The following is a 20,120-nucleotide window of genomic DNA, read 5'->3' as shown; positions in this document are numbered from 1 at the left end:
CCTGAATGGTACCAAATGGGGTATTTCTGTTAATTTAAATGGGGGCTTTCTGTTAATAGAGATGTGGAATCCAAAAGAGTGTGACATGTTGACCCTCCAAGTGGTATCTATCTAATTAATGAAATGTAATGAATCAATTGATCTATATTCATAGGATATAGGATATTCACAATATGATGCGTTCATGCCCACTGTAACACTCATCCGCAAACACTTGACCAAATTATATATCCCCTTAAAATTACAAATTACATGCAGAGGACAACAGTGCCCCCTTGTGTTCATCGTAGATGACAACAACAGGTAATGTGACATGAACGGATGGTTTTATTTATCAGCAGTGCATCAACTAATAAAAAGGATTGAAATGGTTCACCTGTTATATCTTCATAAAAGCATCCCGTAACAAAAAATACTAACTTTCAACAAAAAGTATAGCTGGTGTAAAACTAAAGATCTAGACACATATAGATTCTTTGACAGTATTACAATATATTAAGACTTCACATTCTCAGAGTACTTTCAACAGAAAATATTATAAGAACTATACACAGTTTGACCTGAGGCTACCATTGGCTAGGTGCTAGGACACATTGCTTTCTAATATACATACAAACTAGGTTCTCAGCACCATAAAATACAGAGGTATTTTAAACATTTCACAATGTTTTCAATAAAATAATAAATAGGCCCCAGGATAATTTATACAAATAAAACGCATCGAGTTTTGGGAATGACGAAGATACCGCTCTGATAAAACAGCTGAGAGAAGAGGGAGTTGAGAGTTCTTTGGTTCTCACAGAGCGTGTCTGAGCCAGTCTCCCTTCCCAGGTGACTCTGTTCTCAGCCTCTGGGGTGTGATTCACCCTCGTGTCCAGTAGGTGGTGCTGTGCTCACGGAGGAGGACAGGCGGAAGGGAACAGAGCTGCTGCTGCTGCTGTCGTGGGCGCTGCTCCACTCCGCCCCCGTCCTGTCCCCCTCTGGCCAGCGGGACCCGCCCCCCGGCTGCCCCTCTTCATCACAGCACAGAGCCTCCTCCTCATCCTCGCCCAGAGGAAACGCACGCTGCTCCCACGGAGCCTGAGGCTGCACGGGAAGAGAACACACACACGCACACACGCACGCACACACACACACACACAGGCACACACACACACACACGCACACACACACACACACACACACACACACGCACACACACACACACACACAAACAGACACACAGATGTTTACAACACACCAACACACTGGTGTTATACTATTCCACATGTGTGTAACATACATGAAGGGGAGCCCAGCGGTCAGAAATGCCTCTGGGCTGAGAAAACCCATTCAGTCACCAAGTACTGGACTGAACAATGAATCCACGTTCATTTTTAGGAACATGACATTCCTCCCTGATACTCTAGCCTCATGCTCCCGCTGAGGGAGACTATTAAACACAACTTAATCATCCTAATATCAGAATGAGTGTGTGTGTGTGTGTGTGTGTGTGTGTGTGTGTGTGTGTGTGTGTGTGTGTGTGTGTGTGTGTGTGTGTGTGTGAGAGAGAGAGAGAGAGAGAGAGAGAGGTGACCTTCACACCCACACTATAATGTACACCTTGGAGAGTCATCAACAAGATCCAACACGCGCACACACACACACACATTCACACTCACACACACACACTCACATGCACAGACACACCTGTGAGATGACAGGGCTGGGCAGCTCCACACACACAGGTATAAATAGCTCTAGTGTGCCCCAGTAATGCCACTATCACTTACAGTGAGATCATAGTAGAGACAGGATAATAGTAGAGCCCAGTAGAGACAGGATAATAGTAGATCATAGTAGAGACAGGATAATAGTAGATCATAGTAGAGACAGGATAATAGTAGATCATAGTAGAGACAGGATAATAGTAGATCATAGTAGAGACAGGATAATAGTAGAGCCCAGTAGAGACAGGATAATAGTAGAGCCCAGTAGAGACAGGATAATAGTAGATCATAGTAGAGACAGGATAATAGTAGATCATAGTAGAGACAGGATAATAGTAGAGCCCAGTAGAGACAGGATAATAGTAGAGCCCAGTAGAGACAGGATAATAGTAGAGCCCAGTAGAGACAGGATAATAGTAGATCATAGTAGAGACAGGATAATAGTAGATCATAGTAGAGACAGGATAATAGTAGAGCCCAGTAGAGACAGGATAATAGTAGAGCCCAGTAGAGACAGGATAATAGTAGAGCCCAGTAGAGACAGGATAATAGTAGAGCCTAGTCGAGACTAGAGTGCTGCTAAAGAGGAAACATCCCTGAGTCTGAGCATACAGTACCTTTCAATTCCCTTCTCATAATTAATCGTTATATTTGTTATGTATATTGTGTATTTCATTGTGTATTTCATCCCTCTTACCGAGTCTTGATTGGCTTCCCGCCCACAAAAGCCTGCAGCTTGATGACTCATCCAATCAGAGCCCACTCCAATCAGCCCAGAATTACCCACCCCGCATCTGTCTAGGCTTAAGGGCTCTTCGAAGGACTGCTCTACCCACAACCCCCCTCATCAGGTATGCAAAGCTACGGTCTGATCTTCCCCCCGCTGATATTCACTCAGCCTGTCAGACGACGGTGTTTACGCGTCACGCCGCTGGGGGGAGGGTGCGGACGGCGGCGGCCATTTGTCTGCCCTCACCACAAGCTCCTCCTCCCGCGCGCCTCCCTCCGCGTCCGTCTCCGGTAGGCCGCAGCTCCAGTCGGGCGGAGGCGGGGTCAAGTCGCTCCGGACGCCGCAGTCCCAGGATGATCCTCCCGCCCCGTCGCTGGTGTCCAGGCTCCTGCCGACAGACCTGGGGGGCAAACGAGCAGCCCCATGGGTGGGGGGGGAAGGGGGCGGGGCTAGCAAACCTTGGGAGCAGTAACTCTCTCTATGCTGTTCATGTTGATTGGACTGAGTGGTTCTCGTTTGTGGTCGGCGGGCGCGGTGCCGGTACGGGATCTGGCGAGCCTACCTGGTGGCGTGTCGGTGTCGCCTGCTCCTTTCCCAGAAGGCCCAGCGCAGCTTTTCTCTCTGCTCGCACCCCAGGTGCCTCTGGGAGAACGCATCATCACACAGGAGCTCCACCTGAGAAACACAGAGACACACACACACACACACACACACAGACACAGACACACACACACACACACACACACACGCACACACAGGCTCACACACACACAGACACACACACACACACACACACACACAGACACACACACACACACACAAGGGTCATTCGTGATGCATTTCCTAAGGAAGAGACTGATATGTGAGATCTGTCTGCTTGCGAGGACAGCCATTGTGCAAATGAAGGACCCCTCCATACCTCCTGCTCTTCGTCTTCCTCCACCTCTTCCTCTCCCTCCCTCTCCCCCAGGGGTGGAACGTCAACCAGTCTCCAGCTGCAGAGACACGCCTCTTAGAAAAAGGATTTTGGCCCATTTTGGCCAACGGCAGGGATGGCTGGCTAGTATAGCTTAAGCAGAGTCCATTCCTACACTCTGAAAAAAATGGTTCTAAAAGGGTTCCTGTGGTAGGGTAAACACTTGATCGGTTCCTGGTAGAACCCATTTGTGAAATGGTTCTAGCTGGAACCTTTTCTTGGTGAAATATTTACCTTTTTAAAAGCTTCCCCCTACAGGGACAACCTAATAAACGAAAACACCTTAGTAGTTCTAGTTCTAGTCACAAAGTACCTTGGTGTGATGATGTCTTTGTACTGAAGCTTCTCCAACTTGGTGGTGGCAGCCAGGGACATGGGGATGACAATGTTGTCTATGTTGTAGATACTCTCTCCCTGACGTCTGCGGATCGGCCCCTGAAGTAACACAGTCATGCTGGAGGTTAACCAGGCCGCTAACAGTCCCGTCCTAATGTGTATTCCTACCGGACACCTCTCTCAATCAGCGTGTTCCCACATGGCCGAACGAGGAAGTCATTTGAAGCCTCTCGACTGAACTTTATTTTTTTCTTGAAATAAATACACATTGTTGCTGTAAATGACTACAGTACCAACGAATTATTAAGACAAAAGAATAACGAGGGAAGCAGCAATTCAACAACTCTGGTCAACAGCTCTCTGCTAGCTGGCCAAACGTGTGAAATGACGGAGCTAAACATGGAGGACGACCACCACCATCGATCCTCAACATCCACACTGAAAAAGTTATCAGTCTACTCTACGTCGATGCTTAAAGACGGTTGACATGTCAGAGTCTGGCCAGGTCACACCAGTGGGCAGTAATACCTGGGGCTTGCGTGGGTACGAGGCCGGAGGTGTGTAGGTCCCCTCTAGCCCCTCCTCTGAGCTGTCCTCCGGGGACGACAGCTCACACAGGAAGTCCTCCTCATCTGGAGTTCATCACAGGAAACACAGGGTAGTTAGTGCACAGGTCTGTAGCGCTGTATGTGGCTGAGACGCGCGCACACACACACACACACACACACACACACACACACACACACACACACACACACACACACACACACACACACACACACCTTCCATCATCCTGTGGGCGTGTCTCCTCTTCCTCCCCCCTCGACAGGCTCTCCCGTATGGCGTCCGGGGAGGGCCTGCCCACTTTACCGGTGACACGCCCCTGGCCACGCCCCTCCAGCGCCTCCCGCGGTGCTTTCGTCCGTGAGAGCGGCCTGTGGGAAGGGGCGCGGAAAACACGCGGTTAAGACGTTAGGGACACACCCCCCCCCCCCCCCCCCCACCTCCGGAGGATTACGAGGCTTGGTTAAAGTGTAACAGCACACACCATCCTAATCCTTAACTATCAGCCCGGTCACATTAGACAGGTGACTTCTCACAGCTCCCCGTGCACAATGGAGCTCTTTGTCTGAGTGCAGGTATACGCTGCGCAGGGAGCAGACGGCGTGTGGGCCGGGTGGGCGTGGCGTGGGCGTGGATACGAGGCCGTGGCGCTCCGTAGGGCCGAGTGGCGCTGGATCGCAGCTGGCACGGCCAGTCTGCCAGAGACAGATAAGCAGGGACAATACCTGCGGCTCCCCCCCTGTCACAACACACCCTCCCCCCTCCTCCTCCTCCTCCTCCTCCTTCTCCCCTCTCCTCTCCTCAGACAGTAGGCTGTCTTTCCTCCCCACAGGCGCACGGGACAACAGCCTGACAGCTGGCAATGAAGCCCACAGCACGACTCTGAGAGGGAGACCAGAGGAGGCATTATGGGATGTGAGGAGAGTGTGTGAGGGAGGGGGAGAAAGAGAGGGGGAGAAAGAGAGGGGGAGAAAGAGAGAGAATAAGGCAGAGAGAGAAATCAAGAGGGAATAATAAGAGAGAGAGAGAGACAGAGAGAGACAAAACAGAGAGAAAGAAGGATCGTGAAAGAGAGACATAGGAGAAGGAAGACATCTCATACAACAGAAAGTATCCGCTGTGTGTGTGTGTGTGTGTGTGTGTGTGTGTGCGTGTGTGTGTGTGTGTGTGTGTGTGCGTGTGTGTGTGCGTGTGTGTGCGCTTGCGTGCGTGCGTGTTGTTTTTAGCTCAATCATTAGCCACGGGGGGGTCATTGAGGGCGACAGAAAATCAACAGATCTGTGTTGTGAGTTACGTCTCCTAGAGCTCCAGCGCTCTGCTCATCAGACATGGACCAGTGCCCGCCCCCCACCACCCCCCACTCTCATTATTCCCCTCTCTCCTCTGCCAGCTCCCCCTCTCCTCCCTCCCCTCTGCCACCTCCTCCTTCGCTCCCAGCCTATCCGTCCTCCATCTTCCTCCTGTCCCCCAATCTCCTCTCCTCACCCCTCCCACCTACATTTCCCCTCTCCCCCTTCTCCTGGTGAGGGATAATTAACCCGGGCGCCGGCGCAGTGAGCTCAGAACTAGCAGGGGGGGTTGGGGTGCAGGGGGGGGAGGGTTGTATCGGAGGAGCAGTGATCGGACGGGATGAGTCAGAGCGTGTGGGAAAGTCCCCCGGGGAAAACCGGCCCCCCTGGAAAGCTGAGCCTCACAGCCTCACAAACCTCAGAGGGGGGGGGGGGGCTCACACCCAACACCAGGCACCCCGGGAGGCCGCGAATATGTCATTAACACTGAGGATGAGACGAGAGGGGGGATCTTTTCAGGACTGTGAGGAGATGCTAGAGAGGGTTCGAGTGAGGTCTAGGCTGGGTTGAGTATGTCAGCTGTTCCTTACTGTGCAGCGGTGTGGAGCTGAGCCTCCAGCCCCTGTAGCCGTGGCAGTGGACCGGACTGGACGGCTCAGTCTTGACCGGTAGGGGTCTCTGGACCCACTCCTCTCTGAGCAGGGCGGTCTGGAGGTGCTGGCTCAGAGGGGTGTCTGTGCGGAGGAGACAGTCAGTCAGACATGCTCCAAATGCTCTCATTCTCACTCGCCATCTTTAGTTTTAGGTCCACTAACTCTGGACCTGTGGGTGTCCCCTCCTGGCTAGGGACGAGACCCCATACATCCCTACCTGAGCAGAGGGACAGCGCGGGGTGCGGTCTGCTGTGGCTCCTCCCACAGGGCGGGGCATAGCCGGAGCAGGCGGGATCAGAGCACACGGCCAGGGGGTCACATGACTCACAGGTGGGGCAGGAGGAGGAGGAGGAGGAGTAGGAGGAAGAGCAGGAGGCGTCCAGGTCCTGGGGGTGAGGGGAGGACAGGGTAGGGCGGGTGTGAGCAGGGGGAGAGAGAAGAAAGGAGCAGCAGTTGATACAGCGGCTGACATCAATGCTTTTCGACAAAGAACGATAGTTGCCAACCTCTATGGCGCTTGTGGCTTTATCAACCCCCCTGTGGCTCATCGCTGATATAAAAGAGGTGTGTGAGAAAGAGATGTTCTCTGAACCAGTAACCTGAGAAAGGATGGGGGGAGGGGGGGGCTAGGTGAACGAGTGTACAGCAAAGTCTTGTCTAAGAGGTGCATGAGTTGTTTCAAGTTCATGTTCAAGTTCACATTTATTGTCATGTGTATTAGGAATACAATTTGGCGCTGGCGCTGGGGTAAATCACGCTAAGTAAACAAATTAAGTCGTTAAAGGTTTTTATCTCCTTCTCTCCTTCCTCCCTTTCCTACCTCAGTGGAGTTGGCACATCTCTCTCTCTCTCTCTCTCTCTCTCTCTCTCTCTCTTGCTCTCTCTCTCTCTCTCTGGCTCTCTCTCTGTCTCTCATCACATTAGCTTTATATGTCATGCACCCAGGACATGTCTGTAGAATTTCAATATTACTTAGAATAAATTTACAGAATTTCAGCTCGTCTTGCACTTTGAGAGTCCAAACTGGGCCTCTGGGATCAAGCTCTGGCTCCAGCCTGCACAGGACAACCAGGGTAGACTGGTCCCAGGTATTCACATGCACCACAGCCCCTCTCTCCGTTTTCACTGTGCCTCGTTAAGACCCCCGCTCGTTAAGAATCATGCTCAGAAGCCCTCACAGAAACACAATGGGATAATTGGGCCTCTGCCGAACACTAGAACACTGGGCTCTGAATGACACAGCCAGGGACACGGTAGCCATGACACAAACGCTGCACTTTTTCCACAAAACTCGATTAATCCCTCTGCTTTAATACGCCAGCTGCTCCCTGGGAAGACTTTGATTCAAGTCTAATTGTTCTTTGTGGAGTACACAGACGTTGTGTGTCGCAAGACTTAGACTAGTCCTTTTCAAATGTCTTGTGTATGAGTGAAATATCAAGCTGTTTGATGGGGCCGTCGTTTTAGCCAGACCAGCTTTTTGGCTACGCTCCACGTTTGAACTCGTTGAGGAGACTTTTTTCATCGTCTGATTTTAATACCGGCTGGGAAAGCTGGACGGAGTAAAGACCTTCTATAGGCCTGTTTCCTCTGGTCCTCTGGGCAGGTGAAGCTACAGTATGGGGTCTAAACTGTAGAGGGGGTCCAGGTCTACTGTAGGTTAAGGCTAGGTTGTATTGTATTAAGATTGAGGTTACCTACACTGGCTCCCTGTAGCGGCTCGCATACAGTTTAAAACTTTGGCACTAGTCTACAGAGCAATGAAAGGAACAGCCCCCTCCTACCTCCAAACCCTATACCTCCTCCATATGCTCTGCTACCTCGGGGCAACTGAATGCCCTTTCACCCCAAGGCCCCTGCGGTCAGTCGGCACGCCCACGGCTCTTCTCTGTCCTGGCCCCGCAGTGGTAGAACAAACTGCCCACTGACCTCAGGACAGCCCATCTTTCATCACAGGCACAAAACTCATCTCTTCAAGAAGTACTACAACGATCCTCGCTCTTTAGCACCCATTGTAGTTTAGATTGCTATTCTTGCACTTTGCCTTCAGCACTAGATTATGCTCTTAGTCACTTGTTTTCGAAAGAAGATGCACTTGTGAGTTCTGGCAAGTAGTAGTACACTGGCTTTTCCTACGTTAAATGCAATTATTGTTAGTCACTTTGGATAGAAGCTAAATGACTGTAATGTAATGTTACCTGTTGGCCGTGCACAGTGGTGAGTGCGTTCATGGTGAAGAGGCGGGGTTTGTGGTAGGTGACCAGGGGGCGTGTCCTTGCAGACACGCAGGAGGCCTGGAGGAGCTGTCTCCTGCGGCACACCCTCTTCCTCTTCGACCCCCTGTGGAGGAGCAAGTCCTCGCCCCTCAGGCCGCTGTGGAGGAGCACGGAACACACACTCAGCCTAAACACACACACAACAAAATCTCCACACTCTCAACCATCAAACACACACACACACATACACTACCCACCAATCAAAATATGCAAAGTCTCCCCCCAGACCCTCAGGGAAAGACTTGTCAAAGTCAAATCTGTACTTCCGTGGACAGCTTGAGAGTCAAATAGGGAACAGGAAGGGAGACTTGAACTAACAACGTCAACCTCCCCGGATGCTGAGGTTCTGGACTGTTCCCTGGCTTGTCTCAACCCTGGGGAGCAGTGTGCTGGATCTCTCTAGAGGATGACTTATAATAGGAGAGTGTGTGTCTGAGCTGTAGCAGAGACTACACACACACGCACACACACACACACACACACACACACTATCGGCTTGTGAACAGGCCCGGCCTGACCCGACCCTCAAAGTAGCCCTGTCATCTACAGATGCGAGGAAGCAAATCTACAGCATCTTTCCGTGGTTAGAGGAAGTATGTGTCCATGTTTAATGGTTCTCCAGTGAGATTGCAGCAACATCCTCCCTGGACCTTCCTGTCCCAACCTCCCTGACCTCTACTTATGAGATCCGCATGACATCGGACGAAAATACTCCAGAGGAATCCGCCGTCCCTACGCTGTCTGGCTAACGATGGAAATATAAACAGCACTACTGCCCACTGCTACCACACAAAGAACCCAGTAACCCCTGCTTATACAGGGCTGTTAACTATACCAAGGGCTGCCAGGAATTTCAGCAATGCGTTATTGTGATGCATTTTGTCCTTTGTAACAAGCAATTGTCTGTCTGAAAACGGGAAGCTGAAATTCCTAAGTCTTTCTGTGAGTGATGCTATTGGATGTGGCGTTTGATTGACAGTTCAACGTCTCTTTCTTTGTATCGTCTGATGTGTCTATTGTGTGCTATTGCTACTACAGTATGACTACAAGGGAGATTGTATTTAACAGATTCAAGATTCCTTCATTACAGTCGTCAAATGGTGACATGTTGTCATAGATTATCTGCTGCTGCATGTGTTATTCTAACATCTTGGAGAGAGTGGTGTGATGGTCTGGGTCTTGGAGAGAGTGGTCTAGGCAGTCTGGGTCTTGGAGAGGGTGGTCTAGGCAGTCTGGGTCTTGGAGAGAGTGGTCTAGGCAGTCTGGGTCTTGGAGAGGGTGGTCTAGTCAGTTTGGGTTTTGAAGAGGGTGGTCTAGGCAGTCTGGGTCTCGAAGAGGGTGGTCTAGGCAGTCTGGGTCTTGGAGAGAGTGGTCCAGGCAGTCTGGGTCTTGGAGAGGGTGGTCTAGGCAGTCTGGGTCTTGGAGAGAGTGGTCTAGGCAGTCTGGGTCTTGAAGAGGGTGGTCTAGGCAGTCTGGGTCTTGGAGAGAGTGGTCTAGGCAGTCTGGGTCTTGGAGAGAGTGGTCTAGTCAGTCTGGGTCTTGGAGAGGGTGGTCTAGGCAGTCTGGGTCTTGGAGAGAGTGGTCTAGGCAGTCTGGGTGTTGAAGAGGGTAGTCTAGGCAGTCTGGGTGTTGAAGAGGGTGGTCTAGGCAGTCTGGGTCTTGGAGAGAGTGGTCTAGGCAGTCTGGGTCTTGGAGAGGGTGGTCTAGGCAGTCTGGGTCTTGGAGAGATTGGTCTAGGCAGTCTGGGTCTTGGAGAGAGTGGTGTGATGGTCTGGGTCTTGGAGAGAGTGGTCTAGGCAGTCTGGGTCTTGGAGAGAGTGGTCTAGGCAGTCTGGGTCTTGGAGAGAGTGGTCTAGGCAGTCTGGGTCTTGGAGAGAGTGGTCTAGGCAGTCTGGGTCTTGAAGAGAGAGTGGTCTAGGCAGTCTGGGTCTTGAAGAGAGAGTGGTCTAGGCAGTCTGGGTCTTGGAGAGAGTGGTTTAGGCAGTCTGGGTCTTGGAGAGGGTGGTCTAGGAAGTCTGGGTGTTGAAGAGGGTGCTGCAGGGTGTCTGTACCTGCTGAAGACCCTCTTGTTCAGCCCCTTCCATCGGTAGTCTTTGGAAACGGGAGAGGAGGAGGGCGACAGGTTGAGGGGGAGCATCAGGCTGTTGACGATCTGGGTCAGTTGGGCACTCTGTGGGAACAGACAACCTGTCACACACACACACCGTGTCACAATGGCCTACGCTGGCCACTTCAACCCATATCTGACCTACTAATGGAACCGTCTTATGCCGGGCTCACACTACAGGATATTTAAAATCCTAACCAATTTCGAAATCGGGTTGCATCACGCACATAAGGAGAATCTAAACAGATATTCTTCTTGCGCATCTCAAACAAGCACACACAGATTTGAAAATAACGGCTCAGCACACACTACAGGATCTTATCGTGCCCGAGGGAGCAACGAACCACTGGTCTCGCCGTCTCACTTGTAAAGTCGGGACGTAATAATCTTAAATATCAAACATGTTTGATATTATCGGGGCAGCCCCGATGGGTCTGCGAGCCGATCGGGAGGTATAAGATTGGATCTGTAAACCCCTCACATTACAAGATAATCTGTCTTGTAATGTGAGGGGTTTTACACTGATCATCGGCCCCGACCAACGTTCCAGACCAGATCTCTCCTCCGATTGTCGGGAGGGGTGAATCGGGGATAAATCGGCCCAAAAATCCTGTAGTCTGAGCCCGGTATTAGGCAACGAAGCTGACCTACAGTAGCAACAGTGGAGCTGACCTAGCAACAGCAGCTGTGTGATTACCAAGAGAAGCAACAATGAGGCCTGATCCTATTTTAAACCAGTGAACCAGGGTCGACCAAGACCTTTTAAACAACATCTTTATATATTGTAGAGTGATTGGCTAGGACAGAGATTCAGCAGAAGCCTTCCGGAGGGTGTGTGTGTGTGTGTGTGTGTGTGTGTGTGTGTGTGTGTGTGTGTGTGTGTGTGTGTGTGTGTGTGTGTGTGTGTGTGTGTGTGTGTGTGTGTGTGTGTGTGTGTGTGTGTGTGTGTGTGTGTGTGCGAGTGTGTGCGTGTGAAAGAGAGAGAGAGAGAGGTTCTTGTATTGTTATCTTTTCACCGTCATTCATTTGCTTTGGCAGCACTTGAAATATGTCAAGCCAATAAAGCACCGCAACTGAATTGAATTGAGAGAGACAGAGAGCGGGGGAGAGAGAGAGAGAGACAGAGAGAGAGAACGAGAGAGAGTACGAGAGAGAGAGAGAGAGAGAGAGAGACAGAGAGAGAGAGAGAGACAGAGAGAGAGAACGAGAGAGAGTACGAGAGAGAGAGAGAGAGAGAGACAGAGAGAGAGAGAGAGAGGGAGAGAGAGAGAGGGAGAGAGAGAGAGAGAGAGAGAGACAGAGACAGAGCGGGGGGGAGAGAGAGAGAGCGAGAGAGAGAGAGAGAGAGAGAGAGAGAGACGGACATAGAGAGAGAGAGAGAGAGAGAGAGAGAGAGACAGAGAGAGAGAGAGAGAGAGAGGGGGAGAGATTGAGTGGGAGAGAGAGAGAGAGAGAGAGAGAGAGAGAGAGAGAGAGAGAGTGTACTGTACCTGTCTCTCTATGTTCCTGAGCAGGCGCGCAGGGCTGCTGGGTTCGTTCTCCGTGTCCGAGGGCGGGTCTCCTCCTCCCCCCGCAGCAAAGGTCAGACCTGCTGTCTCTGTCAGCAGGGTCTGCTGGATCTGTCTGTCAGTCAACGGCTGGGCCTCCGCCAGGACCACGCCCCCCTGAACCCACACACACACACACACACACACACACACACGAACACACACGTACGCAGGTCAGGACACATTTGACATGCTTGATTCAGTCATCTGGAGGGTTGGCTGGGCACAGTTCGCACTTCATCAATGTAAGCCCTTGTTTTGAGCTCCTAGGAAAGGGCAGGGCCTCTTGAATATGACTGTTTGTGAAGCTTTCTTAAGCTGGGAGCTGACATACCATGATGATGAGGTCTGACAATGAGAGAGCTGACCTGGGGAGAACCCTGACCATGGAAGAGTTACACCTATGGAATTAAAGGTGCAGTAGGGAGTTTGGCTCAGAAGCACTTTTTGCCTACCTGCCTGTCAGCCTACCTACCTGCCTAGCAAGTGTCATTTGCTTTCCCCCACTTTGGAGGTGTGGCTTTGGAGGGAGGCCAGAAGGGAGGTCTAACATGAAATCACAAACTGCCTACTGCAACTTTAAATCAATCAATCAAAGCTTTATTTGTATAGCGCATTTCATACCCAGAGGCAACACAATGCGCTTTACAGAGAACAAGGGAGGTGGGCAGACGTGCGCAGACTGCAACTTTAAAGAACTCTGACCATGAGAGAGTTCAACCTGGGGAATTGAAGAGCTTTGACTATGAGAGAGAGCGAAGCCTGATCATTTTAGAATGTGTGTCTCATTGTGAGTCTTTTCACGGTCTAAACTGGCAGTCACAAAACAATCAGATTTCATTCTTAAAGGTGATATAGATAACATTTTATGTAGACAGATCATTAATTAATGATTCATTAATCATTGATTAATTCTCTTTCTATTCTATTCTAAAAAATATATATAATACATCCACATATCTATTAGAAAGGTGTGGAATAAAAGTAGGCTATTGCTTTCCCCCCTAAAAAAAATATTGATTATACATTATCATAAATAATTAATGTTTATCTGTCCGAGATGTCTGAGGTTTGGGTACCATGCGATACCTCTGTGTCAGGAGTGACCAGGAGTCGTAATATTACTGTCTCATGAGCCCTGTTAGAGTTGTTAATTTTCATCTATAAAAACTTCCTCTATATCACCTTTAACTTGGTTAAAATCATCTCGACCACACGACAGCCCCCACAGCGATTTCGGGGGGTCGGGGGGGACAGGGACAGGTCACACCAGGTCAGGGGGACAGGGACAGGTCACACCAGGTCAGGGGGACAGGGACAGGTCCCACCAGAGCGTGACAGGATCATACAGCAGCCTGGGGCAGGTATGCACACCAGCCATCTAAGACCATATACTTTACCAATCAACCCGTGGACGACATGTTCAACACAGAACACACGACGAGGGGAGGAGAAGAGAGACCTCGGCCCAGGATCCAGCGGGTCCCGGTCGGTTACCTTGGTGGAGGAGATCTGCTGGTGAAGGTCTCCCAGCTGTAGGATCCGTCCTTCCAGCTCAGCTACACGCAGCTGGAGCCAGGTCCACCTGCTGCCCACCTCCGCTCGCTCCTGCTGCCACCTCCCCTCACACCCGGCCCTGCTGCCACCGAGGGGAGGCGGGGACACAGAGAGACAGGCCACTTCAAAAACAAATTGGAAAAAAGGACACGCCAGGCCTAATGTGATCCATTCTGAGATTACCATATCACGTTCTAGTGGTTTTGCATTTGGACTGATTTGTTTACTCAGATAGGCTATGCGCTTATTTGACATCGCCTCAAACACAGCCCCTAAACTGAGCGAGCCTGAGTCAGGACCTAATGATTGTGCTACTACAACAACAACTTAGCGTGACCTATTTTGAGAGCACATTGATGCTGGTGAACATAATCAGCTGTTTTAAGGGGTTCGAAGGGGGAGGGGCTACTATAGGAGGAGAGATTTTGCTGAGGCAGGTAAAATGGCAAACTAGGCCACATATAAATCATTTGCAAGCAGTGAGCTGGTTTCCATGGAGTCGGTCCAGCCTGGTACCTCTAGCACAGCTGGTTGCTAACGGCTGGTACTGTAGCTCTACCGGGTAGTTGCCATGGCAGTGAACTGCGACCTTGGAAATGCCAAGAATACCCCACTTCAAATAGAGCAGGAAAGGTTATCTGTGGTGTCCGGTCAGGGACCAGCACACACGAGAGTCACAGATGTGCTTTACCTCTCAAACAAGGGTCTCTTTTAGTTTACCAAGAAAACATGAAAAAACAATGGCCTGTAGATAATAGTTTTGGCGTCAAAACTGTTGGTCATCGGACAATTAATGGGTTAAGATGATAACTGCAGCACAGTAATAAAGACAAAACACAGCCAGCAGGCATCTACTCTCATGTCACTGGGTATAATGAAACCTGTCCTCAATTCTCCCACAGGTCTAAAAGGGAGGGCTACTTACTGACTGGCTGACTGACTGACTGACTGACTGACTGACTGACTGACTGACTGACTGACTGACTGACTGACTGGCTGACTGACTGACTGACTGGCTGACTGGCTGACTGACTGACTGACTGACTGACTGACTGACTGACTGACTGACTACCTGACTGACTGACTGACTGACTGACTGACTGACTGACTGACTTCCTCCCACCCTGCACTACTTATCCAGAAACAGCAACCTGCCCGAGCCTGGTACTACCTGCCCCTCCCCCTCCCCCTGCTCCAGTTCCAACCCTGGGGGCTTGTCTGACTGACAACACAATTCCAGGGATAAGATGAACACATACGGAAGGGAGCAGCACCCCCCCCCCCCCCACACACACACACACAGACACACACCCACCTAGTGTAACACACACCCAACAGCAGCAGCCTGGCCCCCCTCAACTCTACAGGTAAGAGCAGTGGCACTAAACTTGTTTTTGTTTTAATGCTTTTAATTTGTCCTGCCTTTTGTTTTAAATGTCTATAATGTCTTGCTTTTTGTTTTAATGCTTTTAATGTCTCATGTAAAGCACCTTGAATTGCCCTGTGGCTGAAATGTGCTATATAAATAAACTTGCCTTGCCTTGCCTATACTTACTACTAAACTCTTAAACCAGGTTTACATACAACAGTTCTAAAACTGCACTTTTCAAGATTCAACATGTCAAATATTATGGAAGACTCTCCCAGTATTAGATACAGTCCAGTCCACCCAGCTAAGTCCTTGCCCTCCCAGCTCTGGGAAAAGCCAGCCTGCATGTACAGTAGGCCTGTGAGATCTGCAATTTAAAACACTGTTATTGCTCTTGCACAGGCATTAGTTAACTGGGTGTTCCCCTTGTTGTACTTTCCAGGAATTAGCCGAGCCTGCCACAAGAACTCCCATGCTAAATTATGAACATATGGGAAAGTGGCAGTGGACCAAAGCAAGAGTTGCTGGAGTCTGAGGGGTAGTGACGGGCATAAAGGGGTTAAAGTTCACTGACACAAGCTTATCCTTACCAGTGGATTCAGTGTCAGTACATGACATTTTCACTGAATAAGCTTAAACCAAACTATGTCCATCCCCTCCAAAGGGTAATGACCTACAGTACACTAAACTCTCCACACAGAAGAGGACCTATTGAAGAAGGTGCGTGCCATAAAACCTCTCTATTGTCAGGCACCAGGAGACCATTGTAGACCTTGGTACTCAGCATGAGACAGGCGCTCCACACAAAGACAAATCTGCTACAGCCAAACAACCCCCCCCCCCACACACACACACATCCCTGACCCCCCCCCCCCTCCAGTCCTGTTCCAAGACCTCATAAACAGGCTTGCCTTTGTCATGCATGCCCAAGTTTACTAGACAGACACAGGAATCTCTGCAGACATCCCATCCTCTCTCCCCTCCCTCCCTCCCCCCTCCCTCCCCCCCTACACAAACGCTACGTCTCGCTCGGTCCCAACATTCCTGGCCAGGGAAGTCTGGTTACCTGGCAACGTGTTGCTGGCACCAGACAAGCTACCAGGAGAAGCCAGGACATCCTAGAACTCGTAGGGCACAGCAGAGCCTCAACAGGATATGGACAGAGAGAAACTGACAGAGTGGAAGAGTTGGCAACTTGTTTTTTCAGGGTTAGAGCTGTGAATAGGCACATTCCTCGTCGAATCACATAGCCCTAATCCTTCTTATCGACGTTCATTTCACCACAGGTGTCTCCAGACACGTCATGCAACTTCTCCTTTCAAGAGAGCTGCTATGGCTGAGGCAAGTGGCCTAGAAGTGGAGCTAGATATTTTCCACAGGCCTACAGAGCAGAATTGTGGAACAGTGGAGCTTTGGAAGTGAACAACACAGGACAGACCTACCCTCTCACCTGCCAGACAGATGGGACCTGAGAGCAAAAATAAAAATGCCATTCCATTAATTTAGAACGGATGACGAGAGCGGGCGGGGCAGAGAAGGGCAGGGCACTGGGTGGTACGCAAGGCTGTGTTTACTTCCTCCCTCTGGGTACGGAGAGCCAGGCAGCCAGGGAAGTCTGTTATGACTGCAGGAGAGGACTGTGGAGGAATCTGCAGTGTGGGCTGTTATAGACCTAGAGACTAACCCACCGGATAGAAATTAGGCGAAGATAAACATGAGAAAACGTCACTGGTCTCCACAGCTGTGGGGACGGAAAACTCCACCAAGTCAGTCCACCGAGGTGACTGGGTCCGAATGAAACAGCCCTACGCTGAGTGGGCGTAGCTGTAAAACACACTTACAGTACATAGAGGCTGTTTTTCCACAGCTGTCGTCCTCCCTTCTCCCTCTCTCTTTCCTTCTGTCTTTCTCTCTCCCTCCATCTCTCCCCCAGGCATTTCTGTCATGGAATCTGTAGTGTGCCCCTCTCAATCACTGGCTACTATGCAGGGATTAAACTCAAGTCATTGAATCCCCCTGTTCATCTGAAATGAAACATCAACTACTCAGACTGACGTCAAAGAACTTTGGCTGGCTTTGAGGAATTCAGGGCCTCTTGGCTGTAGGCGTAGCTTAGTTAGGTAGGGAGAAGGGAAACAACTTTGTTTTGACTCAAATAACGGACAGCAACAGCATGTCATTTAGGCTCATTTCAGTTTAAGGTAACAGATAGGCAGGCTATTGTGCTCTACACTCTGGCTCAGACTCACAGAAAACGTGTAGTATATGATCTTCAATCATACCTCTGCTTCGATTCAAATGCTGTTTATGAAGCTGTAATAACCCACTGTGGCAGCCAGGAAAACGCGGGGGTTCTTTAAAACAAGCCCCTTTAAATGAGAAACAGACCCCAACAAGGCTGCAGGTGTCAGCTTTTAGCAGAAAGCTGATCTGGGAGGCAACGACCCCTCCGAGATACTCACATTGGGACAGGTCGGTCCCCCCATGGCTCTTGAGGCTCCGGCTCTTCGTCTGAACTGCTCTCTGTGACATCGGAGTCGATGACCTGCTGGACCCCGCGCAGCACTGCCTGGGCTCGGCGGACAAACTCCTGCAGCTCCGTGGAGGTCGATGGGGGTGAGGTATTTGGCAGGGGTGGGCGGCGAGTGTTGCTGCCCGGTGCGGGGACCTGGGATGAGGGGGTCTCTGTGCCGCCAGTCCGCCCCAGCTCGTCTCTCAGAGCGTCCAGCTGGAGAGCGCAGTGGCGCGAGCTGTGCTCCCCTAGCAGGATCTGGAGCCTCCTCTGGATCCTCCCTGCCCTCCCCAGCAGGGCAGCCTGTCTGGAGACATGCCACCGGGTCTGTTCTCTCACCCCCGACCCCTTCGCCTCTACGGCAGTCACAGTCCGATCGGAAGCCCTGGCTGCTACCCACACCCGAGCCGGGCCACGGTCAGCGCCGCGGACCCCCTCACCTCGCCTGGACACGGGGGGAGTGGGCAAAGCAGAGCCGTACTGGGACGCGGTTTCACCCTGGCAGTGTGGAGGAGAACGAGGGACATCACAGCCATCTGGTCCGCTGTGTTGAGGCTGCAGAGGCACATCTTGGCTATTGTGTTCAGGGAAGGGGACAAAACACATGTCCTGTGCACCTGGATAGGCTGCTGCCTGGGAATCCTTTGGGGTTTTGTTGGGGGACAGGAGGCTGAGCAGGGAGCCGGGGTTGGTGAGGAGCACGGTCTTATACTGGCCAGCCGAGGCCTGCAGCAGAGGGGTCAGGAGGGAGTCGGGGAACTCATACAGACTCTTGGAGCAGCAGGTATCCAGGAAAGGCAAGGAGGACAGGTTGAGCCACACCTTCTGAGAAAAGTTGTCATCCATCAGTTTCGACTGGGGATCCAGCTCCATGCTGAGCATGGTGCCTTCTGCCTCCATATTTCTGGAGGTCAGAGCCGGAGGGGAGGACAGGTGGATCCCGTGGCCGTCTTTGGTCAGTTTGGTCAGGGCTGGGGCCATTCCCTCTTCTGGGGGCCAGACTCTCTTCAATGTGGATCAATCAACTGCACCTGAAATGATGATCCCTTGAAATAAAAGCCAGATGTATCAGCTGCATGGAAATCAATTGGTACAGTAGGTTGCAATATAAAGTGAACATTTTGAAATGGAAGAATATGGCTGGCAAGCTAGGTGGACGTTATTGAGTGACACTCAGTAAGGAATAAAAAATATAGCTGTTAGCTTAAATAACTGTTAGGTAAAGTATTCCTAGATTCCAACCTTCACTAAAAAAAAAAAACCCTAGATGTACATGTTAGCATGTTTATCTCCCACATTTAAGATAATAAGACAAGACACAAATAAATCATATTTAGTGCTTTTTAGTGTCTGACAGCAAGAGAGGTGCACAGAACGGACCCAGAACGGACCCAGAACGGACCCAGAACGGATCCAGAACGGACCCGGAACGGACCCGGAACGGACACAGATTCAAGTTCGTTGAAAAGATCCCAACGGATCCGCATCACATCCACTCACCTGAAAAACGACACAATCGTGCAGAAATCCTCGCTGGTTTTGCAACAAGCCTTTTATTAATTGATAATAAAAACACCAGCACAATTTCAAGATCAGTAAAAACGCTAGTTTTGTGAGGGTATAGCTTGTTAAAGTGAAGTCTTCAGTGTGCTTTCCCTGCTCTAACGGCCAACTGCCGAGCAGAACGTCTGTTGGTCCTGGTTTAAAGGGCTGGTACAGAAGGGGCGTGGCGGAACCCACGTGGGCGAGCCCTATGCAAATTATTCTCTTTTGGGCCAATCAGATTCAGTATGGTAATACCTCGAGCAGGATCGAGCTTAAAGGGCTGTTACAGTAGGGGCGTGGCGGAACACTTTGTGGGCGAGCCTATGCAAATTATTCTCTTTTGGACCAATAAGATTCCGTATGGTAATACCTCGAGCAGGATCGACCTTAAAGGGCTGTTACAGTAGGGGCGTGGCGGAACACTTTGTGGGCGGGCCTATGCAAATTATTCTCTTTTGGGCCAATAAGATTCAGTATGGTAATACCTCGATCAGGATCGAGCGTAAATGTTTCAGGAAGAGGAATCTCGATAACAGATAAGTGCTTTATTCATCATCCATCCTTCCATCGCTCCTTCTATTTTATTTTGTTATTCTTTTATCCAATCAATGCTGGTTACACACGCATACACATAAAGAGAGAGAGAGAGAGAGAGAGAGATGTCAACATCAAGAGAGAGAGAGAGAGAGAGAGAGAGAGATGTCAACATCAAGAGAGAGAGAGAGAGAGAGAGAGAGAGAGAGAGAGAGAGAGAGATGTCAACATCAAGAGAGAGAGAGAGATGTCAACATCAACATCAACATGTCAAGTAACTGGGTTCAAACAAAGTATGAGCTTGGTAATCAACATAGACAAATACATGTTTAACAAACAGGTTGCCGTAGGCTATAATGTACCACAATCACTTTGTTTATTACATAGTGCAAATTCATTCAAAACCCACCTTTTCA

The 20,120-nt window shown here is 50.3% G+C and overlaps 1 protein-coding gene across 1 annotated transcript; it reads right to left on the bottom strand.

Annotated features, from left to right (window-relative positions):
* Positions 1–332: 332 nt before the first annotated feature.
* On the bottom strand, positions 333–19,222 carry kansl1l (KAT8 regulatory NSL complex subunit 1-like). The gene is made up of 15 exons (XM_084452094.1): positions 19,126–19,222; positions 17,576–18,671; positions 13,685–13,826; positions 12,131–12,304; positions 10,585–10,703; positions 8,456–8,630; positions 6,475–6,643; positions 6,195–6,338; positions 4,534–4,686; positions 4,280–4,383; positions 3,729–3,850; positions 3,359–3,434; positions 3,002–3,114; positions 2,686–2,839; positions 333–1,086 (listed from the first exon to the last, which is right to left on the bottom strand). Exons 2-15 carry the CDS (start codon positions 18,604–18,606, stop codon positions 844–846), a joined length of 2,919 nt encoding a protein of 972 aa, XP_084308220.1. The 5' UTR covers positions 18,607–18,671; positions 19,126–19,222; the 3' UTR covers positions 333–843.
* Between the last annotated feature and the right edge of the window lie 898 nt (positions 19,223–20,120).

This window comes from Borostomias antarcticus (assembly GCF_949987555.1).
Source record: "Borostomias antarcticus genome assembly, chromosome: 17".
NCBI classification, from domain to species: domain Eukaryota; kingdom Metazoa; phylum Chordata; class Actinopteri; order Stomiiformes; family Stomiidae; genus Borostomias; species Borostomias antarcticus.
Note: the sequence above shows the minus strand (reverse complement) of the source record. Positions and strands in the feature narration are given on the sequence as shown.

What these genes read in the sequence shown, in the direction of transcription:
- kansl1l (XM_084452094.1), bottom strand. Translation starts at nt 18,606, where the DNA reads ATGGCCCCAGCCCTGACCAAACTGACCAAAGACGGCCACGGGATCCAC. An exon ending in GGGGACCGACCTGTCCCAAT is followed by an intron (nt 13,827 to 17,575) that starts GTGAGTATCTCG and finishes CCTCGGTGGCAG; the next exon opens with CAGGGCCGGGTGTGAGGGGA. An exon ending in AGCAGATCTCCTCCACCAAG is followed by an intron (nt 12,305 to 13,684) that starts GTAACCGACCGG and finishes GTGTGGGTTCAG; the next exon opens with GGGGGCGTGGTCCTGGCGGA.